We start from the raw sequence: 21,990 nt of genomic DNA, 5'->3' as shown, positions 1-21,990 counted from the left end.
TTAATCAGGGGCGTGGGATGGAAGGGGAACGGACTGTTGTCTGGCTGGAGGAAGGTGTGTACCTCTTTAAAGGATAGAGAGGCAAGGAGTGAGGTTGCAGCAATGACAGGTCAACGTGGGGATGCTGACCCTTCCCCCCCCCGGTGACTGGAAGAGAGGAGAGGTCACGCCAAGCAGGAGAAGCCCTCTTTTACCTGGACCAGGCAGAACAGCAATGACTCAAGCTCTGCAATCTTCGTGGTGCCATGTGGTAGCACAGCAGGGGAAGGGGTAGGAATGCTCCCCACCCCGCACTTCAGCCCACAGAAGGAAAGCTGGCATTTAGTAACAGAAGGGGAGCAAATTTTAGGCATAGCTCGGAAACTTCTGTATGGAAGGGATACAGTGATCAGATAAATGGATTGGTAAAGAATTCAAAGGAGGTATTTGTTAAAGGACTAGAAACTGGAAAGTTCGGGGCTTGTCAGCAAGTTAAAGTAGTATGGGCTGGATGAATGCACTATAAGGTGGGTAGAAAATTGGCTAGATTGTCGGGCTCAACGGGTAGTGATCAATGCCTCCATGTCTAGTTGGCAGCCAGTATCAAGGGGAGTGCCCCAAGGGTCGGTCCTGGGGCCAGTTTTGTTCAGTATCTTCATTAATGATCTGGAGGATGGTGTGGATTGCACCCTCAGCAAGTTTACAGACAATACTAAACTGGGAGGAGTGGTAGATACGCTGGAGGGCAGGGATAGGATACAGAGGGACCTAGACAAATGGGAGGATTGGGCCAAAAGAAATCTGATGAGGTTCAACAAGGACAAGTGCAGAGTCCTGCACTTAGGACGGAAGAATCCAATGCACCGCTACAGAGTAGGGACCGAATGGCTAGGCAGCAGTTCTGCAGAAAAGGACCTAGGGGTTACAGTGGACGAGAAGCTGGATATGAGTCAACAGTGTGCCCTTGTAGCCAAGAAGGCCAATGGCATTTTGGGATGTATAAGTAGGGGCATTGCCAGCAGATCGAGGGACGTGATCGTTTCCCTCTATTCAACACTGGTGAGGCCTCATCTGGAGTACCGTGTCCAGTTTTGGGCCCCACACTACAAGAAGGATGTGGAAAAATTGGAAAACACCCAGTGGAGGGCAACAAAAATGATTAGGGGACTGGAACACATGACTTACGAGGAGAGGCTGAGGGGACTGGGATTGTTTAGTCTACAGAAGAGAAGAATGAGGGGGGATTTGAAAGCTGCTTTCAGCTACCTGAAAGGAGGTTCCAAAGAGGATGGATCTAGACTATTCTCAGTGGTAGTGGATGACAGGACAAGGAGTAATGGTCTCAAGTTGCAGTGGGGGAGATTTAGGTTGGATATTAGGAAAAACTTCTTTACTAGGAGGGTGGTGAAACACTGGAATGCGTTACCTAGGGAGGTGGTGGAATCCCCTTCCTTAGAGGTTTTTAAGGTCAGGCTTGACAAAGCCCTGGCTGGGATGATTTAATTGGGGATCGGTCCTGCTTTGAGCAGGGGTTTGGACTAGATGACCTTCAGGGGTCCCTTCCAACCCTGATATTCTATGATCCCTATGTCTGACATGGCAGGGAGCCAACTGCCCCTCTTAGAGCCCACCTTAACTCGCATGGGGCGGAAGGGGAAGAAGAGATGGTAAGGTCCCAGCAGTAGGTGGGCTGGGGACGAGGATGGGAAAGAGGGTTAGCTGATGGAAGTCCCCCTGGTATATATTAAAATTATCATGCCATTACCAGCACTATACACTTTTATCTGTGGGTAGCTCCCAGACAGTTAATAAAATGGAGGCCTAATTAAACCACATGCAGTGTCTCCTTTCCTTCCAGCATAGCTGGACAATGAGATTCAAAGGGAAGGAGGATTGTATTGCAACGCCATTTGTAAAGAATGACCAGGGGAGGCTGTTAGTAACACATGAACAAGCAAAGGAGAGGTGGAAATAGTAGTTTGAGGGGCAAAACCACCTTTTTGGCAGAGTTGCCTACATGTAAACCATCCACAGCTGGCTGGCCAAAAGATCTGTAGCTTGGCAAAAAATGACCACACCCCACATTAAGGATCTGAGTCTGACATAATGGAGGACAAGGTGAGAAAATGTAGTCCAGATAATGAAGAATGGTAAGGCAGTTGGACCTGATAAAATGATGGCAGACCTGGTGAAAATCCAATGATTGAAATTATTAGAGTAAGTGACTGAGTGATGGCTCTGTGGGTCCAAATTAAGGCGCATATTCTGCTCCTTAAAAACCAAGAGAGGTATAAAGTGGATGAGCAAAGTAGTTAAAGCCATAGAGTGAATCAAGAGAATTCCTGAAGACTGATGAGTCTATTTTGGCATCAATACATAAGGAAAGCATCCATGAATGCAGACACTATCAAGGGATAAAGTTACCAGAACACACATTGGATGCTAGGATTGGGAGAAAGGTGGACAGGACAAACTAACAAAAACAGTTCTGCTTTAGGAAAAGCTAAGGAACCACAGATTCAATGTTCATAATTCGGCAAGTGATAGAGAAGCAGCTAGAATATCAACAGGATAGCTTCTGGACTTTCATAGACTCTAGACAAAGCATATGTTAAAATGAACAGAAGGATGCTCACACCAGTGTTGAAATATTGTCTGAGAATTTAATAACTATGGGGGATGCAGTATATAATTCTAAAACATGATCTGAATGTGTTTTGGAACAGCAAGCCCCTTGGAATTGGAAATCAGATTGCATGAGGGGTCGGCCCTCAGTCCATTGCTGTTTATCATATTTATAGACTACGTCAGCAGGAAGATCACAATGGGAAAAGGTCAGAAGCTGCAGTATAGAGATGAAATAGCAATAAGGGCATCCTCAAAAGACAACTTGGAGAAAATAGTAAACCAATGGTATGACCAGCTACACAGCCATGGGATGACAGTGAACATGACTAAGACAGAGGTCTTGTGGCACAGTAGAGGTACCACAGGGAAACTGGGTATAGAGATTAATAGAGTACGACTAAACCAGACTGACTGATTCAGTTACCTGAGTAGCTGGATTATGGAGGACTGTGTTTGAACATGAGCCAAAGGCTAGATTTGAGTGCTGGAAGTGTGTAGAATAACATCCCCCGTGTTGCACATCACAAATGTATGCCACTGAGACTGAAAGCCCAATTATATAGAACAATGGTGCACCCCTTAACGGTGGCAGACCAGTGGACTAGAATGTATTCACTTGTGTATTAGTATAGATCAAAATGAGTATAAATGTAAGAGTGTATTCAGGAATTTAAACTTCATGAAAACTAGAGGAATGTTACTTGTATTGTTTTCACTTATCAGTTTCTGTTATAATGTAATAGCAAACATTTACATTGTGCATAACCCTGTAACTAAATAACCCATCAACGAAATCTTGTGAAATCATAATAAAGGACTTTAACAGAAAATGCTCATTTCAAAGCAAGTGGCCATTATGTATGATGGTCAGACATCAAAAGGCTAAGTGCATTCCTCACCAACATCAAAGGAAAAGCTCACGTGTGTAGAAAGACTGTCAGCTTGCTTTCTGTCACAAGAAAAATATAAATATGGATTCTCAGAAAGATCCTTCATTTCTGAACTGTTTACTCACCTCAGTTCCCAGAAAAATCATGGAGCAGGTCCTCAAGGATTCCATTTTGAAGCTCTTGGAGGAGAGAAAAGTGATCAGGAACAGTCAACATGGATTCATCAAGGCAGGGATTGGCAACATTTGGCACACGGCCTGCCAGGGTAAGCCCCCTGGCCGGCCGGGCCAGTTTGTTTACCTGCCGCATCCACGCGTTTGGATGATTGCGACTCCCACTGGTCGCAGTTCAGCACTGCAGGCCAATGGGGGCTGCGGGAAGCGGTGCGGGCCGAGGAATACCTTGACTTTAGCAAAGCTTTTGATACGGTCTCCCACAGTATTCGTGCCAGCAAGTTAAAAAAGTATGGATTGGACAAATGGCCTATAAGGTGGATAGAAAGCTGACTAGATCATCGGGCTCAACAGGTAGTGATCAATGGCTCGATGTCTAGTTGGCAGTTGGTATCAAGCGGAGTGCCCCAGAGGTCAGTCCTGGACCAGTTTTGTTTAACATCTTCATTAATGATCTAGATGATAGGATGGATTACACCCTCAGCAAGTTGGCAGATGACACTAAGCTGTGGGGAGAAGTAGATATGCTGGAGGGTAGGGATAGGGTCCAGAGTGATCTAGACAAACTGGAGGACTGGGCCAAAAAAAATCTGATGAGGTCCAACAAGGACAAGTGCAGAGTCCTACGTTTAGGATGGAAGAATCCCATGCACTGCCACAGGCTGGGGACCAACTGGCTAAGCGGTAGTTCTGCAGAAAAGGACCTGGGGATTACAGTCAATGAGAATCTGGATATGAATCAACAGTGTGTCCTCGTTGCCAAGAAGGCTAACAGCATATTGGGCTGCGTTAGTAGGAGCATTGCCAGCAGATGGAGGGAAGTGATTATTCCCCTCTATTCGGCACTGGTGAGGCCACATGTGGAGTATTCCATCCAGTTTTGGGCCCCCCATACAGAAAGGATGTGGACAAATTGGAAAGAGTCCAGCAGAGGGCAATGAAAATGATTTAGAGGTCTGGGGCACATGACTTACGAGGAGAGGCTGAGGGAACTGGTCTTATTTAGTCTGCAGAGTGAAGAGTGAGGGGGGATTTGATAGCAGCCTTCAACTACCCTGAAGGGGGGTTCCAAAGAGCATGGAGCTAGGCTGTTCTCAGTGGTGGCAGAAGACAGAACAAGGAGCAATGGTCTCAAGTTGCAGTGGGAGAGGTCTAGGTTGCATATCAGGAAAAACTATTTCACTAGGAGGGTGTGAAGTACTGGAATGGGTTACCTAGGGAGGTGTTGGAATCTCCATCCTTAAAGGTTTTTAAGGCCCAGCTTGACAAAGCCCTGGCTGGGATGATTTAGTTGGGGTTGGTCCTGCTTTGAGCAAGGGGTTGGACTAGATGACCTCCTGAGGTCTCTTCCAACCCTGATCTATGATTCGATGACTCTTGCAAGGAAGTATACCAGATGCAAAGTGGAGATCCCCAGAGACAATCTGTGTACCTGAAAAACTTCTGTGAAACTGGCAATTTATTACATTACTACTACAAACTGTGACTCACCTGTTAATATACTTTACGTGCTTTAACCTCAACTCTTATTTCTTTGCTAATAAATCTTTAGTTAGTTTACTATAGAATTGGCTGCCAGTGTTGTCTTTGGCATAAAGATCTGGAATACCAATTGATCTGGGGTAAGTGAGACCTGATGTGGTGTGATTTTGGGTTTTAGTGACCATTATCACAAATTCCAGTTTGTCTGGGTGGCAAGATAGGCTGCAGAGTCTAAGGGGATTCCATAGTAAGACTGGTATAGTTATCCAGGAGTTCACATTTGCTGGCGTGATGAAATCTAGTTATAGAACATACTACCAGTTTGGGGTATTGTCCCTTGTTTTCTGACAGTCTGCCCTGAAGCAGGCACTCTGTTCTTAGCCACTCCAGACAGCATGACACATTCCACAATGTGATATGGTGCAGAAGCCTGGGTGGTAGAGACTCAAGGTCAGTGCCTACAGGTGTTTGAAACAAGATGTCTTTGCACAATAAAGGGTTACCTAAAGGAACAGATAGTGAAATGAAAGCATTAAGATGGAAGTCAGTTTGTGATGTGGCTGACAAAATCCAGGAAGCGCAACTTTGCTGGTTTGGAGACATACAGAGGATGAACAAAGAGGACCTGGTGAAGAGTGTGGAGAGTATGATAGGAAAGAGATCCTGAGGAAGCAATGGATGGATTGAATCATAGAATCATAGAATATCAGGGTTGGATGGGATCTCAGGAAGTCATCTAGTCCAACCCCCTGCTCAAAGCAGGACCAATCCCCAAAGATGATACGCAGATGGACCTTAGTTTTGCTTTAGACAAAGATGATGGATGCTTGTACAACATCATCACCGGGTGTGGGTGGGGAGAAGATGATCACATCTATTGGCTGTAAATAGAACTAGTTCCAAGTCTTGGAACAGGTGAAACGGACTTTCAAAGGAAGAAATACACAATAATTAAAAAGTGGTGTACTTTATTTCTTCCTCATTTCCACCCTGTTAATGTCCATAAAGTTAACTTGTCTGAAATAGCTTTGTTTTGTATTTTTAAGGACTTCACTATGGACTGTGGTATCTGTTATGCTTACCGACTTGATGGTGCTATTCCAGACCAAGTATGTGGTGATTCCCGATGTGGACAACCTTTCCATCAGGCTTGTTTGTTTGAGGTAAAATTTTTATTAATGTAACAAATCCACTTGGCTCCAATTCATGGATCCCTAATATGGGCTTCTGTATGAGAATATTATGGAAGCAGTACAAATAGCTAGTTAAGTGACGGGTAAAGGACTGATGAGAGAGAACAGCTAAGCCTTCTTAATTACATGTTCTTATTGCTGCTTCCGTAGTGTTCTCTTCCATCACTCACGTATGTCTTACAACCTCTTGGGGGGCAAGGAACCTGCTTTACTGTGTGTGTACAGGCCAAGGTCTAATCCAGACAGGAGCTTCTAGGTGCTACAAAAGTAGAACTATTTAGTAATAGTGCTCTGAAAACCTTAGAAGGGAGTGTGGGGGAAGTCAGACAGGATCACTTTTAGCATACTTCCAGTATGTGAAACCAGTTAATCATGATAGGTAGATTGTACAGAAAACTAATCCAGCAAAATTGCATGCTCCTAATTCAGTGTGAAAACACTACAGATCAGAGATTTATCAGATACTATGGTGAAGAGCACTGTTTATAAGAACTTTAGACTCGTTCCTAAATTGGGCATAAAATAAATATTAAGTTTTCTTTATCTTATCTTGCAGTGGTTACAAGGTCTTCCTTCCAGCAGACAAAGTTTTAATGTCATCTTTGGTGAATGTCCATACTGTAACAAGGTAAGGAAACATTTCAGGAAGTCTAATGGAAATGTATAACTGAATAAAGTACAGTACTGGAGTTTAGGAAAAGTAGAAAAAATAAGAGCAGCAGACAGTTAATGTTAATTTGATACGCACTTGTGGATTTTATATTTTATTCCACTGTAAAAATTATAGCATGGAGTTAATTTCATGCACCAGTATTTAAAACTATTTGTTGAAACGAGAGTAAAAGTAATATGTAACAATGTCTATATATCAAACATATACCAGAGTCCTTTATCGTGAAAGACACAGGAGATTTAATTCTTCTACAATTTTTAGTATTACTCTTTGAAAGGACTAATTCTGAGAAGCATGCCTAATGTTCAGAATAGAAACAATCAAATAAAAATAGTTTAGCACACATGTAGCCTTGTACATTGTAGAGGTTAAAAGGTATCTATTTACAGTATGTTACTTCACAAATCTTTTTCAAGCCAATCTCAGTGAAAATGTCTATGAAGAAACTTTGAAAAAAGAACTTATACGGCTCTGGGTGAATGACCCTGCACATAAACTCAAGACATTTTAAATGGTGACATCAAAGAAAATACAACACAAGGAATATTAATATCAGAAGTACAAGTATGGTCATGGTGTATCGGTACCTCTCTTCAGTAAATGCAAGCTTAAGAATATTGGATACAGAAGGACTAGTAAAATCTCCATTGGGTTCTTGCAAAGATACTGGAGAATATGTAATACTACTTTGGTGGTTTCTCTTTTTAACTTCCCAGAAAACTGTTTGGGGATACTGCCTGTGTAGTCGTCTTACGGTGTTTTCCTGCAAGGGGGAAAAAAATATTCAAATGTTTCCAGCATTAAACTGAGTGGAAATCTGAATCAAAAGAACAAAGATTAAAATATTCTGTTGCACTGCTTTCTGGGGGAAACTTACATGCAAATGTCAAAGAACTACAATGAAAGAACAAATTCTCACAAGCTTTTAGCAAGATTAGCTAGTAACGTTTGCTGAGCTACTAGGAGTAGAGATTTAACCCCTCTAGATTTTGTGAACATTGTCAGATGCAGCTAACATTCAAAGCTTTATACATGTACAAATACAGAAGTGTTCATATCCACAAATTAATGTGGGGTTTGGTTTTATAACATGTAGACTAAATGCTTTGCAAAAAGAAATAATTAGAATTTCATTTTTGAAAGCAACATCTAAAGGGCTCTAATACCTTTATCTTTGTCCTCAAAATTGTGAAAATCTATAACATTTACAATATTCTTGCTAATAAAGTTATTATATACCCATTCTAAACTTTTGATTGTCAAATTTGCTGTTCCTATTTATTTAGATTTCATTTTATATCTCCACAGTACAGCAAAACTTGTCATGATTCCTCAAAGGTGTAGGTGGTATTTAATTTCTAGAAGCATCAACTTTATGGCTCCTTTGTCCTGCTTTGATCTTCACCTCTGAACTGACTCCTGCACCCACAACCCCTATCACAAAAACTTTCTTCAAAGCACATTTGTGTTTCTTGTATTTCAATCCTGAAGTTTCTTTTGACAGTCACCTCTTCCGTTAACGTTGCTACCTTCCCATCCCACCTTCCTTCTGCAAACTCCTGTCCGTAAATATCCCCTGTTCTGACTTCCAATTTCCTCCTCTCTTTCCTGATGCCTGTTCTGACTATAGTTTTCATATTCCATCTCACTCTCATCCACACTAGTTTCTTTTGCTAAATCCATCCCACTTATCCTCTATCCTGGCATTGTAGTCCTTTGGATGAAAAATTTACAGTGGAGAAAGTCAACGTAGACCCTGAGTTATCTACCATTTGCCTTGCCAACTGATTCTCCTTTCTAATTAGATACAGAAGTCATTCTTTGACGCTTCATCTCAGTTCAGTTTTCACCACAAAAAGATGAGAAGTATCTCATGAACTATTCTTCTCTATAGTCTCCAATTTAGGTGGTGTTCTACTCTAATCCTCTGTCATTTGCCTTCATGCCTACTCTAATGCTCTTCCTTCCCCAGCTGGTGGTTTTTCTCTGCCTTCACACATACCACTGTTTCCTGGACCCTTAAAAGCCCTTCTACCTTTCCAACTATCACACATTTCACTTCCAAGTCCTTGAGCAAGCTCTGAACTCTGGTTTTCTTGTCAGTTCACTTTCCTCGACTCTTCTCCAATCTATTCACTATTTTCCAAGTGACTAATGACATGTTTCTTGCATCTCTTCTCCATCCTCATTCAAGTATTTTACACCCCCTACCTCTATAGTCTCCTTCAACTGTTCTGCTTCCCTCCACTCTTGGTGAACTGCAGGGTTCTGTTCTTGTTCCCCTTTTCTTCCTTTTCCTGAGGTTAAGGTCATATCTGCATTCATGGTTACCAAATTACACATACCACTCTCAATTCTACTATTTCCACCCCTGATCAGTGGCAAAGAGGTATGGCATTTTCCTGATGTATTACCTCCAAAAAACTAAATGGCAAAAAACAGATTTCTCCCTACTTATTCCGCATCCCAGTCTTGGGGTTGCAGTGTTGTAAATGATTCCACCTCTCACAATTAGGCTGCAACTGAATTCTGTAACAACGTCAGTGTTTTCCAGTATATGTCACTTTCTCTCCATAACTACTGCTACAACACTTCTTCTGCCTTAATAAGTTGATGACTAGACTCTTGCAAAGTCCTTTGTTCTGTCAAACTCAGCTTCCATCTTCCAGTCCATTTGAAATGCCACCATCAAACTCATCTTCCTTTCCTGCTGTTATAGCCATGTCATATACTGAGTCCGTTCTCTGACTCTTCATCATATTCAGCTTCCTTATCATCATGGCTGTGCCTAGACTAGAATAAGGGTATATAAAATCTTGCCTTTCCAACATTCTTTTGCTTGGACCATGCAGGCTTTGTTTCTTTTTATCTATGCCTGAAATACCCTACCTAATTTTGTACATCACAACCTATCTCTTAAATACGCTCCAAACCACTTTGGTAATCCCAATATAACTCTTCTACATCACTTTCCAAATCAGTTAAATAAAAGGAATTAGCAGGAAGCATACCATCCAACACAATATTCCCTGGGCTCATTTTGTATATTCCTTCTCCAACTTCCCTCCCCTTAATTCTTCATCTGAATTTTTTAACATCCTGACAGCCATATTTAACTTGATTCTCTTGTTAGTGATAATGTGCCGTGAGTACCAGGGAACAACTATAGTGGAATAGCCAGATTAATAGACCTATTTCCCAATTCCCCTTTCCTCCTAGGGAAGAATAACTCAAAAATACTAATGGCAACCAAATATTATGCAAAAGGCTGGTTTATTCTTGTTCTTGACACCTGATCCTTCTCACTGGTTGCTGCTTCTATTGCTTGCTCCCTCTTTCAGTCACCCAGGTATACATATTCCACAACTCCTCCCCTGCAGCTATATTAAATGTACCCTTGCCTTCCAGCTAAGTGCAGCTTCTGATATCACCACAAAGCAGGGGGAAAAAAGAGTACAAATCCCCATACTCCTTCACAACACCATGATTTACAGTGAAGATGGCACCACTGTCACTGGCAGTTTCTGCTACTACACGTGATCAATGTCAGGGACCAGTCTCTATCATTCATAACCCAGGCGATGGACTACCTGGCTGAAGAACCAAAAGCTGCTGTTTCAGGTAAGAGGCAGGTGAACAGGGGGCTCAGGGTCTGTGGGAGAGGAGGGATTTGGACGGAAGCAGGTTGGGGATGGTCCAATTGGCTATTTATATTCTAGCATCCAAAACAGAATTTCTGCATAAAAATAGCATCTGAATTGATACTTCCAACTCCTCCTCTGCATTCCCTCCTTAACAGGGAAGGTGATGTACAAAATTCAGGGCTGTTTCGGCAGGACTCAGGAGCCTTCTTTAATCTAACCTTTTCCTATTAGCTGTGACCCTCTATCTGAATTGTTCTGCTCACCACTTGCCTGACTGAAACCCTGGGACGCTTTTGCTGTTTCTTCTTCACTTTGCTTCCTTGTATTGGAGTCTCCATGCAGCAGACTGCTTGAAGCAAAGATTTTTTAATAAAGCTGCTTTTAAAGTCTCGTTCTGGTGCTTCATAAATGAGTTTGATTTTCCTTACCCACACAGAAGGGCACAACCTGAGTAAATAGTTACTGTTAAATTAACTTAAAACCAAACGGGAGGGGGAGAGAGGGGTTTCTTTTGCTAAGATGCCTTCTATTCTGAACTGTTCTTACTCACAAATAGCACTGAAGCCTTTACAGAATGATTCTTTGCATTCTAGAAGTGTGAAACTGAGCCGCACAGATCCACTTTGGCATACCAAGTATACAAGTTGAAGTTAATGAGGGCATTCAGACCTTTTATATAATAGAGTAGCCAATGCTATTGAGCTTTGATCAGTTAAATTCTGACTTTTCAAGGCCTGAAACCAAGATTTTATTATGGGTTAATATTAAATGCAGTTATTTGAAGACCTAGCTATTACCAAACAGTGCCAAGCAATTTCCTTGCTGTAAATTAGAAGAGGAAAACTATTATTGACTTACAAATGTTTACTTTAATGACAACCACTACACAAGAATGTTGTCACGGGTACCATTCCTAATATCTGTGACTGTAGAGCTAATGTTAAAGGTACTACTAGACGTGCAGTACTATTTTTGAACCTAATGCACGATAACAGAACATTTTTTGAACTTCATTATATTTTTGGAATAATGTTATCCAATCGTGTCTAAGCATATACCAAATTCTGGTGTTACTGTGACGAATATCTAGCCTGCTGTTTGCACACATCTGTTGTGCCAATCTTTCAGTAGAAAGAAACACAGAATTATCAAAGCAGAACTTTTTTCAGTATGTTCTACTGTAATGTCAAATCTCACCAGCAGTGGTTCATTATTCTGACACATCAATCCAACTGGTTTCTCTTGTTCTTGTAATTGCCTGTGTGTTACCGGAATACCAGCTTTTCTCAGACAGTTACGTTCTTTATCATCCAGCTTGCTTGCTTTTTCTTTAAACTGTTTTGGTGTAGGCTTTGGTAACTTAGCCTGTTAACACAGAGTTAATAACATGATATAATGAAAACATTCAACAGTTCAGAAAGAAGAGTGCTTAAATACAGTAGTAAGAATACAAACAAAGGCAAAATTCAAAAAGAAAGTCAGAGGATACTAAAAGTATGTAGAAAATAGTTGTCAAATCTTTCCTACAAACAGGACAAGACTAGTGCTACTGTCATGCTATCATTAGCTACTACATTACCAAAGGGCATTTTTATGGAAAATTATTTCAATAATTTAGAACTATATACACTTAACCTTTGCTGGGAATGGAAATGCTTAAATTCTTCAATAAATTTCCTATCATGGCATTGAGTCTAATTAATGTTATGGTCTCAAATAAGATAAATATTACTCCTTTATTCAGTTAATCTAACCCTGGAGTGAGAAAGTTTATCTCCTCTTTTTATTTGCTAATATGTACTGGGAATAATGTTCTCTCTATTTTTTCCCATGCATCTGCGGAATGAATTTTGTTATGTGTACCAATATGGAGGTGATTATGTGGCGGGTATCTGCAGAGGGGTTTGGAGTGTGGGAGGGGGCTGGGGTGAGGATTCTGGGCTGGGGGTGAGGGGTTTGGGTGCAGGCTGCCTCAGAGCTGCAGCGGGGAGAGAGGACTCTGCCCAGCCCTTTCTCCCCACAGCAGCACCTAGGCTGGGGGTGAGGCTCCCTCTCCCCAGCCGCGGCAGCTCTAGAGCTGGGGGTGATTCTCTCTTCACCACAGCCCTGAGCGCCTGTGTAGCCCTTGATAGGCTGCTGCACAGCCATGCAGTTAGAGGGAACTTAGACTGGGAGCTATACTCAGGCATTCATGCAGTTTTTTTCCAGTCTTATACCCACTCTAAATGTCAAATGATGTCTGTTTTTGGCATTTGTAACTCTTAATGTAAATGTAGCCAAAACACAGCCTGTAGGCCATGTGCCGTCCTTCAGTACTTCTGGCACACTAAACAACTCTGCAGTAGTAATAGTCACATGTGGCCCTCTGCACAGCAGTTCTTCCTGAGTATAGCAGTTACAAATTAAATCTGCTTCCTTTTGGTGGTGTTGATTAAGTAGTTCAAGAATGGGAATTACACAAAGAAATAATAAAGGAGAGTGTTGTACCAAAGTGGATTATAGGAGAGCTACTCCATCAGCCGCCAAGCAAGAGTTGAAACACAAAACCTCTAACTAGTCAGAGAATCATAGAATATCAGGGTTGGAAGGGACCTCAGGAGGTCATCTAGTCCAACCCCCTGCTCAAAGCAGGACCAATCCCCAACTAAATTATCCCAGCCAGGGCTTTGTCAATCTTGACCTTAGAAGTTTTTAAGGAAGGCGATTCCACCACCTCCCTAGGTAACCCACCCCAGTGCTTCACCACCCTCCTAGTGAAAAAGTTTTTCCTAATATCCAACCTAAACCTCCCCCAAGGTCCAATTCCAATAACTTAATCAACCTTCCCCAAGGTCTAATTCCAAAAAATTAACAAGTATAATTTTCAAAAGTGCCTACCGTCTAGTTTTTGAAAGGTGGTTAGGTAATGAAAGATGCAGATAGGCACCTAGTGTGATTTCCCCCCCCCCCAAGAGAATTATCTAAATACTTTAAAATTTGATGCTTAGATTCTCTCTCTGAAATTCTCTAGGAGTTCAGCTCCCAAGTGCCCAATCCACTTTTCAAATGGGACTTAATTTCTGAAAATCTTTACCCTACACCTGTTATCTCTCCCCACCTAAATGAAGTGTATCATGTTTTGTGCAAAAAAAAAAAAGGTATATTACCTGAAATCTATCATATAGGACCTCTGGTTATGCTTGGGTATTCAACCATAACCCTAGCATCCCAGGAGCATATGAGAAAGCTAAAAATATTTATCTGATGCCCGGAAGTATAGAAAGCAAATAGACACGACTTCTGTCCCAATTATCCATTCTAAGCTGATAGAGATGGAAGGAAATGGGAGGACAAGGTCAGCATTAATAAGAGTAAGGAGGCATGGAGTGCAGTATTCTCAATCATTTGCTGACACTGTATGTGTCTCTCATCTGACTTGGACAAGGTGATTCAGTGCCTCAGTCAGTGTGTAGATGAGAGCAAGCTGGCTGAAGCTCAACCCAGACAAGACTGAGGTGAGGGTAGTGTGGAGCAAGCAGCTGGAGATGGCAGATACAATATCAGTTCCTTTGAGCATGTACATCCACCATTAGTTACTAGGGATTGCAAGTTAGGGGTGACTTTAAATTCCTCCCTGCCTTTGACAGTCTTTACAGCAGTAACCCAATCATTTTACCACCAACTGCATCTGGCTTTGAGTGTGATCTTTTAGATGAAAACAGTGCCACTGTTATCCATGCTTGTTACCTCAAGATTAGTCTACATTAATCTGAAATGTGCTCTCCCATAAAACTATTCAGAGACTACAGCTGCTGGGAGCACATGACACCAGTGCTCTGGCCTCTGCACTGGCTGCCTTTGGATCTCTAGGGAGGGTTTAAGTTGTTGGTTATCACCTACTGTGACAGAATACATCCCTGTATTCACTCTATAGACTATTGTAATAATCTTTGTACAAAGCATGCTTCATAAGGTATCACTTAAACTCATAATTTGCTGGTCAATATTGTCCTGGTAAAACATGTGGCAACACTGCAGGTGAAGTTATAAGATACCCCCGTATGATGTTATTAACATGTTCCAAACCCCATAGCCCTGCCCAAACTGAAGTTGGTAAACAGGTCTGTCCTAAACAAAGGAATGTGTGCTTTGCTTAATTTGCATTTAAGCAGCAAACAGAGTCACCAAGCAGGAAGGGAGGACAAAGGAAGCTAAAACAGGTAAGAAAAAGCCAGCAGGGAACATCCTTCCACATGGACTTTGTCTCCTAATGCACAGCTGGAAATGTTTTTTCAAGGGGGGTACTGAAACTATAAAAAGGAGGAACACCCCATGGGATCCCCCCCCCCCCCTCTCTCCCTGCATGTTGGAAGGCTGTTTGTGACCAGCCTAGATGGGAGCTACTTCAGCAAGGCACTGTAAGGCTTGGGTAACAGACTCCCACTGGTCTGACACTGGTATGTCACACCTATAAAGCCCTCAACGGCATCGCCACAGCTAAAATCAGGAAGGACACCTTAGTTGGACCACCTGCCTTACAGAGGAGAGCTGACAGCTCAAGACTCTTGAACTGCTCCCCAACTTGTCTGAAATAACAGAATTTGGTGACCACCTGGACATTCTGCAAAAGACATCTGTAAAGTGTTTCTTTATTTTTTTTCCAGGGAGGGCTGAGGGATGTTTCCCATAATGAATGGCTGAGTTTTTTGAATGATTAATGCTAATGGGATTTCATTTATCTTGTAATGATGGTAGGGCATGCAGAGTCTTGAATAGGTGTCTATATTCATGAAAAATGACAAGTTATTCAACTGTAACAGGAGTTTGAGTAGCTTCAGTACAGATCCATGTGGCTGGACCCTATCCGGAACCTTCTAGAAAACTCTGACTGCTGGAGACTGCCAACTTTGCTTGAAGTCACAGAATTCTCCAAGTAAGGTTGTGTCTCATTACATCCTTCCACATATCACAATCTAATATACATTCCCAAGAAGGGGGGATGGAGGTTGTGGATCTGTAATGACAGTTGTCCCCTATGAAATCCAGTTACAGGTCAATTTTTCCTTCTCCAAATTTTGTCACTACTGATCTGCTGCAGCCCTTTACAGCAGCCCTATGGCACAACTCAGCAGCCAAGTCAGCCATTTAACCTTTGGCACTGGAGATGAGATTCCAGTCAGTGCCAAGGACGCCCTGGAACAGCATCATTACCTCTAGATTTTTAAATATAGCACGAGCAAACTATAATTTATGGTGTGGTGGTGCTTCCTCTCTGTCCCTGGCTACTGAAAAAGAATAGCACAGAACAAAGGTAACAGGTTCTTTGGCATTACACTTCAAGACCTCTAGAGTCAGTATGGTGTAAAGAAATTGGAAAAGGTTCTGGCTCTCGGTCTACCCAGGATGCTCTCAGGACCTCTAGGCAATACTGATTCAGTCACATACACTTCACCCAAGCATCAACCAGGCACTTCACATTTCCAAATGGGACTAAAAATTACCTAATGCTAAAAAAATTTACTGATTCCAACAGCTATCTTGAATTGGGGGTAAGAGAAAATGGCTATGGAGCTATTATAACAGACCTCAGGAAGTTCCAGCTGGAAGGAAGTGAAGGGCCACTTCTGCTTATACAATCTCACATGGAGCATTGCAGGGCTCAAGGTAGGTTCCATGTGACCCCAAAACACAGAGGTTTCTAGAGAATTCTGGGTTTGGGGTGGAGCATGCAGACAAATCCCCAAGAATGAGGCATTACTGACAATACTCAGAGAATGTTACGCTGACATGTTGTACACGCTTTATAGTTATTGAATTACTCCAAAAAGAAAAGGAGTACTTGTGGCACCTTAGAGACTAACCAATTTATTTGAGCATGAGCTTTCGTGAGCTACAGCTCACTTCATCAGATGTTTACCGTGGAAACTGCAGCAGACTTTATATACACACAGAAATCATGAAACAATACCTCCTCCCACCCCACTGTCCTGCTGGTAATAGCTTATCTAAAGTGATCAACAGGTGGGCCATTTCCAGCACAAATCCAGGTTTTCTCACCCTCCACCCCCCCACACAAATTCACTCTCCTGCTGGTGCTAGCCCATCCAAAGTGACAACTCTTTACATAATCAAGTCGGGCTATTTCCTGCATAGATCAAGGTTTTCTCACATCCCCCCCACCCCCATACACACACAAACTCACTCTCCTGCTGGTAATAGCTCATCTAAACTGACCATTCTCCAGGTTTAAATCCAAGTTAAACCAGAACATCTGGGGGGGGGGGGGGGGTAGGAAAAAACAAGAGGAAACAGGCTACCTTGCATAATGACTTAGCCACTCCCAGTCTCTATTTAAGCCTAAATTAATAGTATCCAATTTGCAAATGAATTCCAATTCAGCAGTTTCTCGCTGGAGTCTGGATTTGAAGTTTTTTTGTTTTAAGATAGCGACCTTCATGTCTGTGATCGCGTGACCAGAGAGATTGAAGTGTTCTCCGACTGGTTTATGAATGTTATAATTCTTGACATCTGATTTGTGTCCATTTATTCTTTTACGTAGAGACTGTCCAGTTTGACCAATGTACATGGCAGAGGGGCATTGCTGGCACATGATGGCATAGATCACATTGGTGGATGTGCAGGTGAACGAGCCTCTGATAGTGTGGCTGATGTTATTAGGCCCTGTGATGGTGTCCCCTGAATAGATATGTGGGCACAATTGGCAACGGGCTTTGTTGCAAGGATAAGTTCCTGGGTTAGTGGTTCTGTTGTGTGGTATGTGGTTGTTGGTGAGTATTTGCTTCAGGTTGCGGGGCTGTCTGTAGGCAAGGACTGGCCTGTCTCCCAAGACTTGTGAGAGTGTTGGGTCATCCTTTAGGATAGGTTGTAGATCCTTAATAATGCGTTGGAGGGGTTTTAGTTGGGGGCTGAAGGTGACGGCTAGTGGCGTTCTGTTATTTTCTTTGTTAGGCCTGTCCTGTAGTAGGTAACTTCTGGGAACTCTTCTGGCTCTATCAATCTGTTTCTTTACTTCTGCAGGTGGGTATTGTAGTTGTAAGAAAGCTTGACAGAGATCTTGTAGGTGTTTGTCTCTGTCTGAGGGGTTGGAGCAAATGCGGTTGTATCGCAGAGCTTGGCTGTAGACGATGGATCGTGTGGTGTGGTCAGGGTGAAAGCTGGAGGCATGCAGGTAGGAATAGCGGTCAGTAGGTTTACGGTATAGGGTGGTGTTTATGTGGCCATTGTTTATTAGCACTGTAGTGTCCAGGAAGTGGATCTCTTGTGTGGACTGGACCAGGCTGAGGTTGGTGGTGGGATGGAAATTGTTGAAATCATGGTGGAATTCCTCAAGGGCTTCTTTTCCATGGGTCCAGATGATGAAGATGTCATCAATATAGCGCAAGTAGAGTAGGGGCTTTAGGGGACGAGAGCTGAGGAAGCGTTGTTCTAAATCAGCCATAAAAATGTTGGCATACTGTGGGGCCATGCGGGTACCCATAGCAGTGCCGCTGATCTGAAGGTATACATTGTCCCCAAATGTGAAATAGTTATGGGTAAGGACAAAGTCACAAAGTTCAGCCACCAGGTTAGCCGTGACATTATCGGGGATAGTGTTCTTGACGGCTTGTAGTCCATCTTTGTGTGGAATGTTGGTGTAGAGGGCTTCTACATCCATAGTAGCCAGGATGGTGTTATCAGGAAGATCACCGATGGATTGAAGTTTCCTCAGGAAGTCAGTGGTGTCTCGAAGGTAGCTGGGAGTGCTGGTAGCGTAGGGCCTGAGGAGGGAGTCTACATAGCCAGACAATCCTGCTGTCAGGGTGCCAATGCCTGAGATGATGGGGCGCCCAGGATTTCCAGGTTTATGGATCTTGGGTAGTAGATAGAATATCCCAGGTCGGGGTTCCAGGGGTGTGTCTGTGCGGATTTGATCTTGTGCTTTTTCAGGAAGTTTCTTGAGCAAATGCTGTAGTTGCTTTTGGTAACTCTCAGTGGGATCATAGGGTAATGGCTTGTAGAAACTCGTGTTGGAGAGCTGCCGAGCAGCCTCTTGTTCATATTCCGACCTATTCATGATGACAACAGCACCTCCTTTGTCAGCCTTTTTGATTATGATGTCAGAGTTGTTTCTGAGGCTGTGGATGGCATTGCGTTCCGCATGGCTGAGGTTATGGGGCAAGTGATGCTGCTTTTCCACAATTTCAGCCCGTGCACGTCGGCGGAAGCACTCTATGTAGAAGTCCAGTCTGCTGTTTCGACCTTCAGGAGGAGTCCATCTAGAATCCCTCTTTCTGTAGTGTTGGCAGGGAGACCTCTGTGGATTAGTATGTTGTTCAGAGGTATTTTGGAAATATTCCTTGAGACGGAGACGTCGAAAATAGGATTCTAGGTCACCACAGAACTGTATCATGTTCGTGGGGGTGGAGGGGCAGAAGGAGAGGCCCCGAGATAGAACAGCTGCTTCTGCTGGGCTGAGAGTATAGTTGGATAGGTTAACAATATTGCTAGGTGGGGTGAGGGAACCATTGCTGTGGCCCCTTGTAGCATGTAGTAGTTTAGAAAGTTTAGTGTTTTTTTTCTTTTGTAGAGAAGCAAAGTGTGCGTTGTAAATGGCTTGTCTAGTTTTAGTAAAATCCAGCCACGAGGAAGTTTGTGTGGAAGGTTGGTTCTTTATGAGAGTATCCATTTTTGAGAGCTCATTCTTAATCTTTCCCTGTTTGCTGTAGAGGATCTTGATCAGGTGATTCCGCAGTTTCTTTGAGAGCGTGAGGCACAAGCTGTCAGCATTATGCAAGGTAGCCTGTTTCCTCTTGTTTTTTCCTACCCCCCCCCCCCCCAGATGTTCTGGTTTAACTTGGATTTAAACCTGGAGAATGGTCAGTTTAGATGAGCTATTACCAGCAGGAGAGTGAGTTTGTGTGTGTATGGGGGTGGGGGGGATGTGAGAAAACCTTGATCTATGCAGGAAATAGCCCGACTTGATTATGTAAAGAGTTGTCACTTTGGATGGGCTAGCACCAGCAGGAGAGTGAATTTGTGTGGGGGGGTGGAGGGTGAGAAAACCTGGATTTGTGCTGGAAATGGCCCACCTGTTGATCACTTTAGATAAGCTATTACCAGCAGGACAGTGGGGTGGGAGGAGGTATTGTTTCATGATTTCTGTGTGTATATAAAGTCTGCTGCAGTTTCCACGGTAAACATCTGATGAAGTGAGCTGTAGCTCACGAAAGCTCATGCTCAAATAAATTGGTTAGTCTCTAAGGTGCCACAAGTACTCCTTTTCTTTTTGCGAATACAGACTAACACGGCTGTTCCTCTGAAACCTGAATTACTCCAATTAGCAGTAAGTTTTGTGTTTGTTTTTAATGGGAGGAGAGAGGTGTGTGTGGTAAGAGAAGAAGTGGAAAAGGGCTGAAAATGCAGAGGAGGTAACATTGCAAGTGTTGAAAGGAAGGAGGAGATAGATGGGCTGAGAGTAGTGAGCAGTACATTGCTTTTTAAGGCATTCCACCCGGTCAGCAGTGCAGCTAGAATGCATCAGCCCTGGAAAAGCTCTCTCTGGCTTCTCCAGGAGCACACAACCCAAAATCTCCTAATCTTCCCCAAATGGGGTGTCTCTCTTATGTCCCCAACTCCTCCAAGTTACAATACAATCAGTCAGCCCCAGCAACTGTAGGTTAAAACCTAGTTTTCTGAAAATCTTATGTCCTTGGCTTGTATTCTCTGTTCTCATACAAATGAGAACTTAGATTTGGTAAACTAAAACATTTCTTAAACTTAATGGAGAATACCAGAAACCTCCCTTTAATCATTCAGAAAATAAATCTCCTGTCTTCTGTCCATTTTTCAGTAAATTAGATTACATTATTTTTTTTGCCCTTAAGTACATCTTGCTAGAGAAATACCCTTGAGGAAAGAAGAACTCTAGTTTGAGGTGGCACAAGCATGCATATTTTTCAAAGTGGCAAGGCAGGAGTAATTTGAGGTTCCTCTGAAAATTTAAGTGATGATAGGTACTAAGATCAAGTCATCTGCAACAGCACAACCCTGTCTCTGACCTTGTTATTGACCATTCAAATAATTCTGCTTGTGTCCAAGGAACAGAAGCACTGATAATTGACATTTCTCCCTTATGGACTTGTAATAGGGTTGTGCACTTGCAAATTGAAGAGTTGCTACAGCACTTGCTAACTCTCATAATCAGAACAAGTTCAGCAATATCTTTCATGCTACTTTAATATCCAAGTTTAGGCTAAGTATAAAACTGAATAATTTTGTACTTTCAGCTGAAAGTTAAAAACAAAACCTGAAAACCCCTTACACAGGCATCTGGCTGTTCAGTTTTTTTTTACAGTAACACAAAATTACATTTACAGAAAAACTGCTGATTTGTAACAAATTGTATTAGGAACATGGGGAACAAAACTTGAGAAATAACACATTAAAATCTCTTTCTCAGAATGCTTTCCCTCTTGAATCTGATGTTCCTTTGGTTTCACATCCTATACAAGTTTTCACTAAGATGATAATTTTTGATCTTTATATATCTGATTTTCCTCTGACCCACTATTCTTACTATTGCAATTAATTATTGAATGTCTGCTTAAAGCTGACAGGACAAAGCGTAAGCTTCACATCATTGGTCCTGCTTCCATTCTATGAAGAGAAAGGGTCTGCAGTTTGCTGTGTACACAAATGAAAAGAACGCATAAAGAACCATAGTTTGGCTTTACTAGTCAGTGTCTAATATGTAAAAATCTAAGATTCTGGTGAAGCAGAGATCTAAACATAGATCAGTAAAGAAGATGCCTTTTTAAAAGAACTTTTATATTTCAATTAAATTTAGAAAACTATACAAACTACAAAAATGAAATAAGTTACTCAAATTAGTGTAGATTAATTGGTGACCATTATTACAAGGGAAATACTGTCACTGAAATAGCTTTGTTTTGTTGTAAAAATGATAAAAACACAAAAGTCAATAAAACTGCTAAAATAAGTCTCTAATTACCAAGATCAAAATACAGTGGCTTTTTATTAAACATGAACTTTTGTTCTGCCTTCTGCAATACGTAAATAGTGCTGACAATTGGTTTGTGAGCCACTTGCTACAATAAAATGTAATTGTATCATGAGAGAAAGGTGACAATCAGGAGATCATGAAAAAATTACATATTCTCACTAGTAGTTAATTAGCCATGCAAAACCCCCTCAAACAGATATTCTTGTCTATTAGGAATGATTACTATGCAGGCCTACAGATGTCAATACCACAGTCATTCAAATACTTCTTTCCCTACTAATTGAAGGTTGTAAAGCTCTGGTGCCAAGGTTTTGCTTCCAAAGAGC

The 21,990-nt window shown here is 42.2% G+C and overlaps 2 protein-coding genes across 8 annotated transcripts in view; one reads left to right on the top strand and one right to left on the bottom strand.

The window, feature by feature from the left end:
• Positions 1-12,559, top strand: part of FANCL (FA complementation group L) — a 97,437-nt gene extending 84,878 nt beyond the window's left edge. For 2 of the 6 annotated variants that reach the window (XM_073339352.2, XM_073339351.2), the window contains 3 exons: positions 6,199-6,315; positions 6,902-6,973; positions 7,435-12,559. In XM_073339352.2, the coding sequence (XP_073195453.1) occupies positions 6,199-6,315; positions 6,902-6,973; positions 7,435-7,447 (202 nt within the window). In that variant the 3' untranslated portion in view covers positions 7,448-12,559. Of the gene's footprint in view, positions 1-3,627; positions 3,763-6,198; positions 6,316-6,901; positions 6,974-7,434 lie in introns of those variants that run through there. The other 4 variants (XR_012158292.2, XR_012158290.2, XR_012158289.2 and 1 more) reach the window with 3 other exon arrangements.
• The window catches only part of VRK2 (VRK serine/threonine kinase 2), a 71,132-nt gene continuing 56,226 nt past the window's right edge, over positions 7,085-21,990 (bottom strand). For both annotated transcript variants that reach the window (XM_073339348.2, XM_073339349.2), the window contains exons 12-13: positions 11,860-12,027; positions 7,085-7,781 (exon numbers count right to left, since the gene is read on the bottom strand). In XM_073339348.2, coding sequence (XP_073195449.2) covers positions 7,539-7,781; positions 11,860-12,027 — 411 coding nt within the window. In that variant the 3' untranslated portion in view covers positions 7,085-7,538. The remainder of the gene's footprint in view (positions 7,782-11,859; positions 12,028-21,990) is intronic.

The sequence above is a fragment of the Lepidochelys kempii genome, chromosome 3 (assembly GCF_965140285.1).
Source record: "Lepidochelys kempii isolate rLepKem1 chromosome 3, rLepKem1.hap1, whole genome shotgun sequence".
Taxonomy (NCBI): domain Eukaryota; kingdom Metazoa; phylum Chordata; order Testudines; family Cheloniidae; genus Lepidochelys; species Lepidochelys kempii.
Note: the sequence above shows the minus strand (reverse complement) of the source record. Positions and strands in the feature narration are given on the sequence as shown.